This window comes from Berghia stephanieae, chromosome 4 (assembly GCF_034508935.2).
Source record: "Berghia stephanieae isolate SIO BIC M18660-M18661 chromosome 4, UCSD_Bste_1.3, whole genome shotgun sequence".
Taxonomy (NCBI): Eukaryota; Metazoa; Mollusca; class Gastropoda; order Nudibranchia; family Aeolidiidae; genus Berghia; species Berghia stephanieae.
The window spans coordinates 29443192-29458426 of record NC_088363.1 but is presented as its reverse complement, the minus strand read 5'-3'; the positions used below and the strand labels follow the sequence as shown (position 1 = coordinate 29458426).

Genomic DNA, 15235 nt, shown 5'->3' with positions numbered 1-15235 from the left:
ACTTTGTTTTGTTTGTTTTATTTATATCACCAGCAATATTACTCGAGATATGGACATGACGTCAGAGCCAATTATCATGATGGAACAACCTGATCTATTTCCATGTTGCATAGCAGTGGCTGTCGTCTTTTTGGGATTCATCACACTTAAAGTATGTACTTTTGACAAGATAGAAGGGATATGATTGTTATGTGTGGCTATGTGGTCTAGTGGTATGACACTCGCTTTCAGACCGGAAGGTCTTGGGTCCGAGCCTCGCTCGGCGCATAGTTGAGTCCTTGGAGAAAGCGCTTTACTCACATTCTCTCACCGTACTCAGGTGTAAAAATGAGTACCTGGTCGTTAAAAGCGTTGTATCTGTCCGAAAAAAATGCATTATCGCCTAACAGACGTCATGACCCGTCCTACATGTTAAATGTTGCTGTTGGCCAGGGACCCCTTGTAAATCGCTTTGAGCACGTTTAGTGGATATTGCGTTATATAAAATAAAAGCTCAAAGCTCAATTACTAGTTCTGTCTCTTGGCTTTTTATATAGCTTATTATCCACAATATTTGCTCATAGCGCTTTACAGGGTTCTCAATCCAACAGCACAATTCAACAGCTGGACAAGACTTTGCGTCTATAAAGTGCTATTATATTACATTATTTTTTGTTTCGACCTCGTGCTCCTTTTATACCTGAGTGCGATGAGTGAATATGAGTAAAGAGCCTTTTCTAAGAACTCGATTTTACGCCGCCCAGAGCAGGACTCGAACCAAGAAAATACCTGTACCTTGTGTCATACCATAAGACCACATAGCCGCGCGAACATAAAAACATTGTTTAACTCTCTCCTTACCGATCCTTTTCAGTACTTTCCCAAAATGGCAGGCCTTCCCAACAGAAAAAAAATCATTTTAAAATTCAAACTATCTCTCTACAGAACAATATTATGTTTTTATTATTTATACAAAGAACATTGTGATGTACAAAAGAAACCTGAACAAGAAAAAATGTATATTGTGTCGTAACAAATGTGATGATTTAGCTGTAGGTGGTAAGGAGAGGGTTAAAAACCAAGTTAAGTGTAAAGAATGATTTAAAGTCTCATGGCAGTTCACATATTACATAAAATCAGAAGGCCACAATTCTGAAATTATCTCACCTTACTCAAGTTCATACCTAACTACTGCTGCTGTAAACTAAAAATTTGTGAGAGTAGGAAGTTTTTCGCTCCTACTGTCCAACTACATAATATGCATCTTTGATTCAATAAAACTTGTAACGAGAAGGTCGGTGCCATATAACCCATATTCAAGAAGTTGGAGCATTGTATTTTAATTTCCCGAGGGGATATTTTCATTAATGAAGTTATATATTATAGTGAATCCTTCCCCCCCCCCCCCCTTCTTAAAAATTACAAATTAAGGACATTTTTTGTCACCACTGTTTCGGGAGACTTAACTTAATGTCATGACATTGCGGTTCTTTGCAGCCTTATCACATTCTATCAATCTCTTTTCCCAATATTTCCTTGTTGTTATCTGTCAAACATTTCCTTTCCCCTCCTATTTTCCCCCATTTACAAAAGAAAAAAAAATTTTCTTTTTCTTTCTTTTTGTTTCAATTGTTGCCTTTTGGCATGCTTAAAATGTTTTTTATTCTTCTGTTTTTAATGCAAAAAGTAATTTTTCTTTTTATTTAAACTCATTAGATTGTAGAACTTTAACCTAGTAAATAAATCAGATGTCTGGCTCTTTGTCATCTTACTCACTTATAAACTCAAGTTTTGATATAAGACCATGCGAGCTTGACGACGGAAAATCTTAATAACTTCCAGATAAAGGGAATCAACCGATGATTCAACCCTTCGGTAAATCTTATGGTTTGCCTCAGAAGTCAAAGTAGAAGCTGTAAGATGTTTTTTTTTATTATTGAACTAAAATCAGTATAACACAACAGATGAAAAAATATTGAAAAAATACGTGAGGTTCTTCGGCCAACAACAATAACAACAAAAATACAATGAAAAAGATATAAATAATAATGTGAAATTGATTGTAAGCTTCAATTTAATTACAAAAACAGATCGAATGAACGTTTCAGGTTTCCCCTTTATCAACAAAACAGTAGCGTAATTAAGGTGAATAAACAAAACATTGGTTGGCAGGAAATTAGTATGCTCCTTTGTAAGAAACCACGAATTAAAATAGAATACTAGAATTTTCTAAAAGGTGCGCAATAAATTAAGTGAAAAGAGGGGAGGCGGGGAGGAACTGTGCAATGCAGTTTAGAAAGTAAAATATAAAAACGTGTAGACTGTTGTTGAAAATGAAAATGAAAAAGATAATACTTCAAGTAAACGACAGATGGATTGGGGTAAAACTATGTATACGCATGTACATCAGCATATACAAAATGCTTTTGTTCTCTGAAGAAAAAAAAATCGTTTATTACACATTTGGCCAGAAATCTCGTCCTTCAAATAGCAATCGATTTAAATGACTCAAAATTATCATGCCTGAGACTTCTTTGAAATTGAAAACTGACTTAAAGTCCCAGATTTGAGATTTTTAAGCAAGATGAGGCTACTTTATTATGAAATACTACGCCCTTTCTGTCCTATGAACTGCCGGCCACTATACTATTTTTTTCATTGCTTACTGTAATATCTTTTTGCGGCCAAACGAATAACTTCATCTTGGTTTTATTTAGATTTCCATTAAGAAGTTTAACTGACTGTTTTCCTTAATTTGGGGGATTGTCATCTTTTTTTTCTACCACATCCATTTAAAAAAAATTTTTTTTTGCTTCTTTAACTTGTTTTTATCTTACTCTTACTTGCTCTTAAACCTTCCATAACATGTTTTGGCTTTTTTTCTTTGTTGTTTTTTTTTTTTTTTTTTGTTTTTTTTTGGTTGTATTTTTTATTTTTTGGTTTGGTTGGTCTATTTTTTGGTACTTTTGTTTTGGGTTTTATTTTTTGTTTGTGTGTGTGTGTGTGGGGGGGGGGGTAGCTTTTTCTTCTCTTCTTTATTTATATTTTGATTTTTCTTTCTATCTTTCTTTTTCTTGAATTTATCATTTATCCATATCCCATGTTGAATTGTTTAATTTTCACTGAATTCAACGTATACAAATTTGCAGGTCTGTTAACCTACATTGTTAAGGGCTGATTGTTTTGATGGGAAACGCAAAATATTTTCCATTTAGACAGATTTAAACCAAGCCTATAATTATGTTCGGTTATGAGACCTGATTATTTGTGCACGTAGACTAAAATATAAAGTCAATAACTCCATTAATTGTGATTTTTTATTGACAGAGATCGGCCGTGATAAACCTTGTGCTCATCTGTATGAGCGGGATGGTGGTTTTTGCTTTCATCTGTGTGGGATTCCTGCACGTACAAGCTGGTAACTGGAACGCTCAACCCGGGTTCTTTGCCAAAGGATTATCTGGGGTACTTTAATTTAGTGATATCTTTATATATTTTGATAGATTTTTTTCCAGTTCGGGGGCGCGCTAAAAAGGTCGAAAATAAGAAAATACAACAATTATTAAGTTAATTAAAAAAAAAAATACGAAAATATTTACCAGTTTCTCTGGGTTGAAAAATGAAAAATAAACCCAAAAAAAAAACCTTACGATCTAGTAAAACAAAATTACAGTAGTTATATCTTGTAAAAGATTCGAAAAAGTGTGGACATAATTAATGCTCTATTACGAGTATTAATAATAATAATAATAATAATAATAATAATAATAATAATAATAATAATAATATAATAATAATAATAATATATATAATAATAATAACAATATTAATAATAATAACAATAATAATAATAATAATAATAATAATAATAATAATAATAATAATAATAATAATAATAATAATAATAATAATAATAATAATATATGATGATGATGATGATGATTTATTATTATGATAATGATGATAATAATAATAATACTAATAATAATAATAATAATAATAATAATAATAATAATAATAATAATAATATAATAATAATAATAATAATAATAATAACAATAATAATAATAATAATAATAATAATAATAATAATAATAATAATGATAAATGTACTCTTATGCCAAAAGCTTCGAAGTGCTTTGCGTTGATTATCAGTTTAAATGTATCAAACTGCAGATTCGGACATTATATGTTCGAATCTGCATGTTGAAATATTCACATAATATGAATATAAGCTCACATGCATCCAAGCACACACATCCATATATACATTGTACATGCATATAATATTACATACACATATGAACACGTACGTTGTACAAACGTACATTCATAGTATATATATATATATATATATTATATATATATATATATATATATATATATATATATATATATATATATATATCAAGGAATATTACAAGTTTTTGTGCGGCTATATGGTATTGTGGTATGACACTCGCTTTCGGATCGGAAGGTCCTGGGTTCTGCCTCGTTCGGCGCATGGTTGAGTCCTTGGGAAAGGCTCTTTATTCACATTTCTCACCGCGCTCAGGTGTAAAATGAGTACCGGACCGTTAACAGCGTTGTCTCTGTTCGAAAAATGGTAATATCTCTTACATGTTAAGTGTGCGGTTATATGGTCTTGTGGTATGACACTCGCGTTCAAAGTACTCGTGTGTAAAATAAGTACCTGGCCATCAACAGCGTTGTCTCTGTCCGAAAATTTGTAATATCGCCTAACAGGAGCCATATCTCGTCCTACGTGATAAGTGTTGCTGTTGGCCAGGGACCCCTTATAAGTGCTTTGAGCATATTTAGTGGACATTGCGCTATATAAACACTCATTTTAAAGCTCATTTTAAAGTGTTGCTGTTGGCTAGGGACCTCTTGTAAAGCGCTTTGAGCACGTTTAGTGGATATTGCGCTATTTAAAATAAAGTTCAAACAAGCTCAAGTCATGTTTTTAGGGGAAGAGTACCACAATGCAATCCATTCTAGTACACCGAAAACTTATTGAGATTTTCTGATTTCATCATACTTCTTTCGCTTCTTTCCCCAGATTATGACAGGAGCATCTCTGATGATGATAGTCTTTTCAGGGATAGACAATCTTTTATCCTGTGCGGAGGAAACAAAAAGCCCCAGCCAGACAGTTCCTACCGCATTCAGCTTCTCGCTCCCAATCCTTTCAACAATTTCTTTCCTTGTAACTGCAGCGTTGACTCTTTCAACTCCCTGGCAACAGCTAGCAGACCAAGCGGCTCTCGCCAGAGCTTACGAGGATAGAGGAATCTACGCAGCTAATTACGTCATTGGAGTAGGCGCTGTATTAGGCCTCGTCCCATGTATCGTGGGTTCCTTCATACATCCGGTCCGAGTTCTCTTCGCCATGTCCGAAGATCATCTCATGCCTCAGATATTCTCCAAGCGAGCGTACAATGGGATCCCAATTGGACCTCATTTCCTTACAGGGGCATTAATAACTCTTTGTGCACTGCTTCTCGACTTTTATGCTGCACTAGAAATGGCCTCTATCGCCACTATTATTCAATTCTTAGCAAGCGCGATTATTCTTTTATTCATACGATACCAGCCTCAGCCCATAGGGATTTGTCGTGAGTATTCTGACCTTGATAATGTATCCATGGATTATTCGGAAAGGGCGGATATGATGTCTAGAAGGAAATCCACAGAGAAACAACGTCCGCAACTTATGATCTTTGCCAATGGGGATTGTAAGATTCACCACGAAAAAGAGTCTTCTTTTCCTGCCATGAAAAAATCGATGTCTTCAGACTCAGCTCTTACTAAACATTACTCATCTCTTTATTGTGAAACTTCAATAACCCCAACCCCTGTCATCAACCATAACCACAAACCAGCATTAATGTCGTCGTTTGTTCCAACACAAACAGGTCCTCTTACGTTCTCGAACAGGTTCAAATACAGTAAGAAAGACCACGAAAATAACCATATGGTTTTGTACGATGAGCCATCAAACCAAAGACAGTCGAACAGAACTTCCAGAAATAAATTCAAATCAACCTCAGTGAAATTGGAAGATTATGAAACGATGCAATTAAATACAGACTTTGCCAGAAGTTTTGGTAGTTTGAAATCCTTAGCCTCTTCAGCCGGAAGTAGCATCGTGGCTCTATCGTCATGTGACATCAAGCATGCAGATGAACAAACTTGGAAACATACGAGGTTCTTTCTGCTGACGTACGTTACATCCAGTACCTGTATGACCGCAATGTTGTGGGTGTGGCCTCTTGAAGCTGACAGGGCGTGGTGGGCAATAACTCTATTTATTATCAGCATTATTCTTATGATTATTTCTTCCGTGTGCATTGCTCGAAGGCCTCAAAACAATACACCCTTGTATTTCAAGGCTCCTTACGCCCCTCTAGTACCCCTGCTTGCTATTACGGGAAATATGGCCATGCTTGCAGCTCTTCCATTCCTCAGCTGGCTACGGTTCTCTGTTTGGCTTCTTTGTGGTAAGAGCTTCATTTGTTTGGGTTTTTTTTTACTAAATAAGCTGTATTCAATTGCTCAAAATTTTAATTGCAATCATCATCTCCTATCCTTCGGACCATTTAAATGATTTTGACTTATAGCTATGCTGGAAAGTCAAGATTTTATAAAACAATAATCATTGAGGAGCATTCCCAACGCTTCCAAACATATCAATTGATCTACTACCTCCACAAAGTACGAGTTAAACACTGGGTAATTGTCTTGTCATGAGTTTACCCCCTTTACCTCTACGATTACGTGATTTATCGAAAGACGTGAAAATCAGAGGATGCATGACACTCGCTTCGACATGACAGAATTAATTATTCATTTGATGTCCAAAACGGGAAAAAAGGCATAGAACCGGCATCACGCAAGTTACGCTCCGACAAAGTAGTTGCTGAACGACAAATACTAAAGGCTCTAATGAAAAACAATGAAAACAAAAGTTTTGAACACACCGATTTCGTCTCACGGAAAACAATACGCAACGAAAGGTATCTAGGAATTAATGCGATTTTGTAAAAAATGCCGCAGGCCTACTCTGAAAAATCACATTTTAATTATTTTTTAAAACTCGTCTTACATAAAATCTAGTGATCAATTAAAACAACCTTAATATGGTCAATAAAATAGAAAAGATAATAGATGTGGACGTTTCTCATCTAGCCAAAAAAACAAACCCGGGACTTTGACGAATTAGAAATAGTAAAAGATCACATATATATGTATATATATATATATATATATATATACATGTGCTCAAAGCGCTTTACAAAGGGTCCCTAGCCAACAGCAACAAGACATGTAGGGCGAGACATGATGACGCTTGTTAGGTACTCATTTTACACCTGACTATGGTGAGAGAATGCGAGTAAAGAGCCTTTTACAAGGACTCATATAAGAATCGATCAGTGCGGGACTCGAACCGTGGACCTTCCGATCCGAAGGCGTGTATCATACCGGTTGACCTCATGGCCGCACAAAGGCATAAAGTAAATAATATGCCAGGGTTTTACTTTATACACATGTTATCACTACTATTACATTTAATTGAGTCCGGGCTAATCTACACCAGAGACTGACTCTGACGACCCGGCACTGCCGCCCTCTGCCGTCTTCCGGATAAAGAGGTCAGGCACGGACAAAATACTAAGAATGAAGAGAAGAGCCGCTTGAAGTACCCATACCAAGCATGGAAAAAAACGACAGAGGACGTCGGGTGCTTGGTATGGATACGTTTAGTGGCTCTTGTGTTTATTCTTAGTATTTTGTCCGTACCCGACGTCTTCATCCGGAGGACGGCAGAGGACGGCAGTGCCGGGTCGTTGGAGTCAGTTTCCGGTGTAGGTTAGCCCTTACTCGTCAATATTGTTGAAACCCATATTTGTGTTCGATTATCAGGCTGGAAATATGTGCTTATCGGTTCGAACATATGCAAGGTAATTAGTAGACCGGTCAATTCTTTGAAGAAGTTATAACAGAAAAAGGAAAACGTTTATCTTAATATAGAGCAATACACGTTTACTGCATAGCTCAAAGCACTTTAATAGGGGTCCCAAGCCAACAGCAACATTTAGCATGCAGGACGAGACATGTGGCCTAAAACACAGTATTACGGGTTTGTTTCGACAGAAACTATGCGGTTACCAGACAGGGGCTTTTTTTTTAAAGAGACAATGTGAGTAGGAAGTCTTTTTCAAGGATTCAATATATCAGGAATTGAACCAGAGACCTACAGAGCCGAAGAGGAGGGAAATATCACAAGACCACCCAATCTGCACGAAAACCATCTAAATAATTTCTACCTACATTCAATATAATCAACTAAAGAACTTCCCCTTGATCAATATTTTGAATTAGCAATTGATCTTTACAGATGATTTCATTTCTTTTTAAAACGTGAATTGAAATATCATAGGGTAGTATAGTAGAATCCACATAGAGATAACGCTCTTAACCCTCTCCATTCCAGCCATTTTCAAGATTTTCCCCAAAAGATCTTCCCCAAAATTTCACACCGAACTAACATAAAATAGATTTTTTATCATTCAGACATAATAGCAGCAGAATTCTTGCGATACATAGTTTATTTAACAAAACATACTCTACAACACTCTGTACAAAAGAAATTTGAATAGGAAAAAGGTTGGTTTATCGTAACGAATGTGACGATATTCCTATAGTTGGTAAGCAGGGAATAAAAGGCAAATTCTTTTTGCAATGGCTCCTTTTTTTTTGTGCCGCCAGTGTGGGAGTCGAACACCGGAGCTACAGGTAGGAGGCACGTGTGATGTCACAAGAGCACAAAGCCGAAATTGAGGCATCTCACATAACTTACTTGACTTAAGAGACTTTCGCATCTCTGTCATCGGACTGGAACGCCTCGGCTGCCTCCACCAGGTCGTACTTTAAGTTTAACCGACGTTGTCGATCCAAATCAATCGTTTGCAGTGCCTGAAGATTCTCACTAGTGTTGAGATCCAGTCGTTGATCTTCCAATTTCCTTAGATCTTGATGATAAATATATATATACACCAAACCGATCCCTTTCGTTCGTCATCCGATAGAAAATTGCTTGTCACTTAAGGAAAGAACTCTTACTTGTCATATGGAGGACGATCCTTTTCTAGAAATATCCCAACCCTCTGGAATAAACTCCCAAAAGAAATACTGCATTCTTTATCGGAAGATGTTTTAAACGGCATCCTAAGACTATGTTATTTTCCAAATTGAATTGTTGATGTCCCTGTAAAGCACTCTGAGCACTTCCTCGTGATATGGAAGAGCGCTCAATAAGTATAATATATTATTATTATTATTATTATTATTATTATTATTATTATTATTATTATTATTATTATTATTATTATTATTATTATTATTATTATTATTATTATTATTATTATTATTATTATTATTATTATTATTATTATTATTATTATTTATTATTATTATTATTATTATTATTATTACATTATCATTATTATTATATTATTATTATTATTATTATTATTATTATTATTATTATTATATTATTATTATTATTATATTATTGTTATTATTATTATTATTATTATTATTATTATTATTATTATATTATTATTATTATTATTTTCATATTATTATTATTATTATTATTATTATTATTATTATTATTATTATTATTATTCATTATTGAGCCCGGACATCCCCCATAGTCACTTTTATTCAGATGTTCTGTTGCTTGTTGTTTGTTTTGTGACGAATTGATTTTATCCGAACCGCTCATAGGTACATTATTTTGATAATCGCTTTAATTTACCCTTCATAATGTACCCTTTATCTAGTGTACTCTGTGTCCTACCTTCAACTGTGTTTGGACATCAAATGAATAATTAATTTTGGTCATGTCATTCATGCATCCTCTGATTTTTCACGTCTCTCCACTGATCACGTTTTCGTGGAGAGGGGAGGTGGGGGACGGCATGAACTGATGAAAAGAAAATTACCCGGTGTTTAATGGTTTGAGTTCGAATACCGTTTATGGAATATGAGAGAATGTGGGTAAAAACCCTCTTCCAGTGACCTAACTTTGCAAGCCCAGTTCGGGATTCGATTCTGGGACCTTTATGTCCGAAGGCGAGTATCGTGTCCATAATACCACAAAGCCGCACTCAAGGCATCTCACAAAGCCAAATTTAATACAATGTTTAGCTTATAGATAGAATGAAGTTGACGTCACTCGAGTCTTTGTTATTGTTTTTTGCCATCCACTTTAATGAGTAATTCTCACTTAACTGTATTATCCAGACTATAACAGTTCCTGGTTACACACAGTTTTGTGCGTTGGTCCGTTATGCTTCCGGATGGCAATATTGTGAGCTTCTTAGCAAGTTCATACTATCTATAGATAGAATGAAGTTGACGTCACTCGGGTCTTTGTTATAGTTTTTTGCCATCTCCGCTTATGAGTAATTCTCACTTAACTGTATTATCCAGACTATAAAAGTTCAAGATTACAAATAGTTTGTGTGTGTTGGTCCGTTATACTTCTGGAGGGCAATGTTGTGAGCTTCTTAGCCAAGCGCATACTATCTATTGATTGCCTTCTGACTAAGTAGGTGTATCTAAAACGTTCATGAGTTATAAATGTTTTTCAACGAAGCCGTTCGTCTTTACCATTTAATTTAGCTACTACTGTGTTGGACCGTAAGTTGCGTGATAGTTTCTCTATGTCTATTTTCTCGTTTTAGACATCAAATGAATAATTAACTCTGTCATGTCGAAGCGAGTGACATGCATCCTCTGATTCTCACGTCTTTCCATCGATCACGAGATTGCATAGGGAGGGGGTGTGAACTTATGACAAGACAATTACCCAGTGTTTAACACCGTACACTCTGTGGAGGCGGATAAAAACAGTTTCAAGATTTCTACTCAAACGATTTGTTCGATTATCATTTAAAGTTTCTATCGTGACTACGTTGTGTTATGGTATGACGCTCGCTTTCAGATCGGAAGGTCCTGGATTCGAACCTCTTTCGACGCACTGTTGGTCCTTGTAAAATGCTCTTTACTGACATTCTCTCGAATACCTTACCGTTATCAGTGATGTCCCTGTCGGGGAAAAAAATTAATATCGCCTAACAGGCGTCATTCGTTGCTCTACATGTTACGTGTTGCTGTTCGTCAGGATCCCTTTGTAAAGCGCTTTGAGCACGTTTAGTGGATAATGCTCTATATAAAAACTTAAGCTTTATATATCTACTTACTGTACTTATTGCTGGTTGTCAAGTAAAGCAGAAACAAAGGGTCAACTCCTGCCTGTACTGGGCCATTCTACGGGCTCTATCTCCGGCTGAAACCAAAATGGTCTTAATTTCATCATCCAATATCCGATTATAAGTTACTTCGGTCTCCCACGCTTTCTTAACTTTTCTTCTTAGGTAGCCAGTTGAGAGCTGTCTTGCCGTCTTAATTTCATAGTCATAGCTTTACATCTAAACCAGTAAACGGTCGTACTCTATAAAGACGCGTATTTCAAAATGTGGTCAGAAAAGTTGTCCTTCAAATATCGATCAATTTGAATAACACTCATCTTGGCAAAAACTCTCAAACCTGGGACCTCGGGATGTGGTTTGGATGCCAAAAAGTAATGGCAGTACTTATTAACATGGAGGAGAGAAAAAAATGTGCTAATATTATAATTGTGCATTATTAATCACTCCCGTTATAAGATGAAACATAACGTCAATATCGATTATAGTATCAAATATCCCTGAGATTTTGGTTTGTTTGCCCTGTAATACTCGATATTTGCAAGTATCGATTAGTTCACAATGACTATTCGATATCCTTAAACTACTAGCTATTTCGTCTCCTTTTGTCTCGCCTACGGAATAAGCCACCGATGTAGACAGTGGAGACGATAATTTGGGGAGGTATAATTACGAATGAGAACCGCCAATGTAATCCGCACGTAACTCCGGTGCTAGATTAAAGGGAAGCTTGTAAATAATGCATGGCCACGGCAGATTCTCATATTCTCTCTCTGTCTCAGTGTCTCTCACTCTCACTCTCAGTCTTTGATTAGAGAGGAAACATGGGATTGTAAAGGTTTATCTTACATGTAGAGTGTTGAATGTGGAGTTCGATGGCGATTAAGGTATACTATATATTATATATGTATACGCGTTACCATTAGATCATAGAAATAACCCGATAGTTGGGCCATTTTGATACTTATATTCTTCCCACACACAGACATATATATATATATATATATGTGTGTGTGTGTGTGTGTGTGTGTGTGAGTGAGTGTCTGTCTGTCTGTCTGTGTGTGTGTGTGGGGGGGTTATTTCTTTGATCTACGCGTAACACGTCAGCAGACCTGAGGTTCGATCCTCAGTCAAGGCAGCCCGATTTTTGAGATTTTTCTCTCTTGTTTATCTTTCTGATTTGTCTGGCACTGTGACATACACATCTGTTCATATTTCTATCAAATACTGTTTTATTTACCAAAATTTATTTGTGATTTTATTTTTCCTACAGGTTTGATTATTTACATCTTCTACAGTCATCGGCACAGTCTTCATCAGCCCGAAGACGAGCAGGAGGAAGTTCTCTTCGATATCTCTGAGCTAAACACAGATGATTTACAAGACACGTGATATAATACTATGACTACTGTCGTCTTTGTTTAAAGTCATGTTGTAATCGTTTGCATTGAAAAATAAGCGAAAGCCAGCCTTCGTGTCGATGAAGTTGGTGGGAATTGTATAAATTGTCCACTTTTTTACGACGTTACTTTCCACGAGACTAAACAGCCTAGCATTTATATATATATATATATATATATATATATATATTATATATATATATATATAATATATATATATATATATATATATATATATTTGCGTGGTTGACAGGGAGGTGATGAAAGAAGTGATTGTGCATGGATTCGAATCCCGCCCGTCTGTGGTTGAATCGAATACTTTGCTTATTGATCGAGTGAGTCCAACTTTGAAATTAAAACAAAAGAACGAATGAAATAATTCTTGGTAATTCATCATTATATCCCTTCCATCAACAATGGCATTTCCTTTCTTTTTTTTCTTTCTTTTTTTGTTGTCAATGACCAGTGGACACCACATGAATAAAAACACAATTTAGACGAAATTGATTTGTGAATTTAAAAAGATCTGTTATTACAATTGTTAAAATTTAAGCCATCAACTGCTCAGCCAAACTCTGACATTAAAATCATGGCAAAGATTATAAAAACGTGTTTGTTTGGTTTGTTTGGTTTTTTTTTTTTTTTTGGTGAGGCACTACAACACAATGAATGACACAAATCGCTAATTTAAAAAAAAATTTCGGTCTGAAATAGGTAATGAGACCTTAATCTCATATTTGAGACAAAAATATTGAAAGACGCTCTATTCAATTCTCAGTGTTTCTGATTTTTTATTTATATCATTGAAACATATAATAAGCCATAAAAGTAAAAGAAATTATTGTCACTTTTGTACAAGGAGTAAAAGTCAAGATAACCGCAAACGCTACCCATTTTCCATGTTATTAAAAATTATAGCGTTTAAGATTTTTTACTTAAGTCCATAATGATAAGTTTTGCAAACGCCTCCCGGGTGACTTTTACACTATACTTATGTATCATAAAATTAATAGAATTGTCCATTCGTGATCTATAGATAGAACGATGTTGACGCCACTCGGGTCTTTGTTATTGTGTTTTGCCATCCGCGTTTATGAGTAGTTCTCACTAAACCGTATTAACCAGACTATAAACGTTCGAGGTTACACATAGTTTTGTGTGTCGGTCCTTTATACTTCCGGATAGCAATGTTGTAAGCTTCTTAGCCAAGCGCACACTATCTATAATGAAAATTCACATATAATATAGTAAACAAACTTGTCAAACAGCAATGCTTGCGTAGCTGGATATATGGCGGAAAGCTATATGATAGACTGTCCGAAGGACAGCAAGCAATCAATAAGGTCCATTTTACGATAGAAATACAGAAATTAACTTTGGCTGTTTGAGTCCAATTACTCTAAATGTCCAATGTTGTTCTTTTCTTCTAATGGAATGATATGAGACACAAATGGTACATAATTCAGTGAGTCCAACAGCTCTAACATCTTGTTGATTAAAACAATACACCCTTCAATCTATTTCTATCTTATGATAACATGTATAAAACCAATTAATCATAATATTACTGCAAATGTTTTGTTTTAGAAAACATCAAAGAAGAATTAATTCAATCCATATTTTCCGACCTTCTGGTACGTACGTCCTCTTCGTTATCATGTTTTTTAAAAATAAAATGTCTTAAATAATATATCGTGTGTATAATATTTCATGTCATCTTACATTATTTTTATTTATATACAATATGTTACCTATCGTCCTGATTCGGTATGATATGTTGAACCAGATGTGATTTTAAAGTTAAGTTGGCCAAAAAATGGGACATTTTATTCGATTTTTTTCTTCTTTTGTTTTTTTTGTGGGGGATTTTTTGTGGATCATATACGAAAATCTATACAATGCCCTCAATGAAAGCTATAAAACTAAGTTAAGTATAATAATTTTAACCATTTCTAGCACCCAAGCCAATGTATTATGAACAACAACAAAAAAAAAAGATAGTTTAAAATTTTGGGCCAAGAAAATCGTCCTTCAACTATTGATCGATTAAAATGACCATCTTGTCAAAAAAATTATCAAACATGGGACTCCCGTGAATACTTATTTGAACTCTCAGGATTTTGTTTTTGTTTCCTTTGGTTAATTATTGATTTTACCTGTTTTTATTTTTTAATTGGAAATTCTATGTTAATGTTAGTTTTGTAATGGCAACTGCCAAAAATAAACCTTTTGAACTTGAACTTGAACTATGAGGTAAACAATACAAATATTTTTCTCTTTAAGTCAATAAATAAATGACATTAAATTAATGGCAAGTTTCTATGTATTGTGAATGATATGTAACTTAGTAGGTTTTGAAAGTCAAAGCTTTGACGGTCTCAACTATTTATAAGTCAAAATGATACTAGGCTGCTAGAAGCTGTGGACTGTAAAAAGTAATAAACAAAAATGAATATAACAGCTTTAAAGAAAAACGTTTTGGGCTCAAAACCCTTCTTCAGCAAACAACAAAAAAACAAAAAAGACATATGTACATTATCTCTGTCGTCTATCTGGAATTTAGTAATGAATTTA

At 34.8% G+C, this 15235-nt stretch overlaps 1 protein-coding gene across 1 annotated transcript in view; it reads left to right on the top strand.

Annotated features, from left to right (window-relative positions):
- The window catches only part of LOC144970385 (high affinity cationic amino acid transporter 1-like), an 85174-nt gene extending 72369 nt beyond the window's left edge, over positions 1–12805 (top strand). Inside the window, exons 5-8 of the mRNA XM_078909964.1 lie at positions 34–151; positions 3307–3444; positions 5042–6482; positions 12535–12805. Coding sequence (XP_078766090.1) covers positions 34–151; positions 3307–3444; positions 5042–6482; positions 12535–12653 — 1816 coding nt within the window. The 3' untranslated portion in view covers positions 12654–12805. The remainder of the gene's footprint in view (positions 1–33; positions 152–3306; positions 3445–5041; positions 6483–12534) is intronic.
- Positions 12806–15235: the final 2430 nt, after the last annotated feature.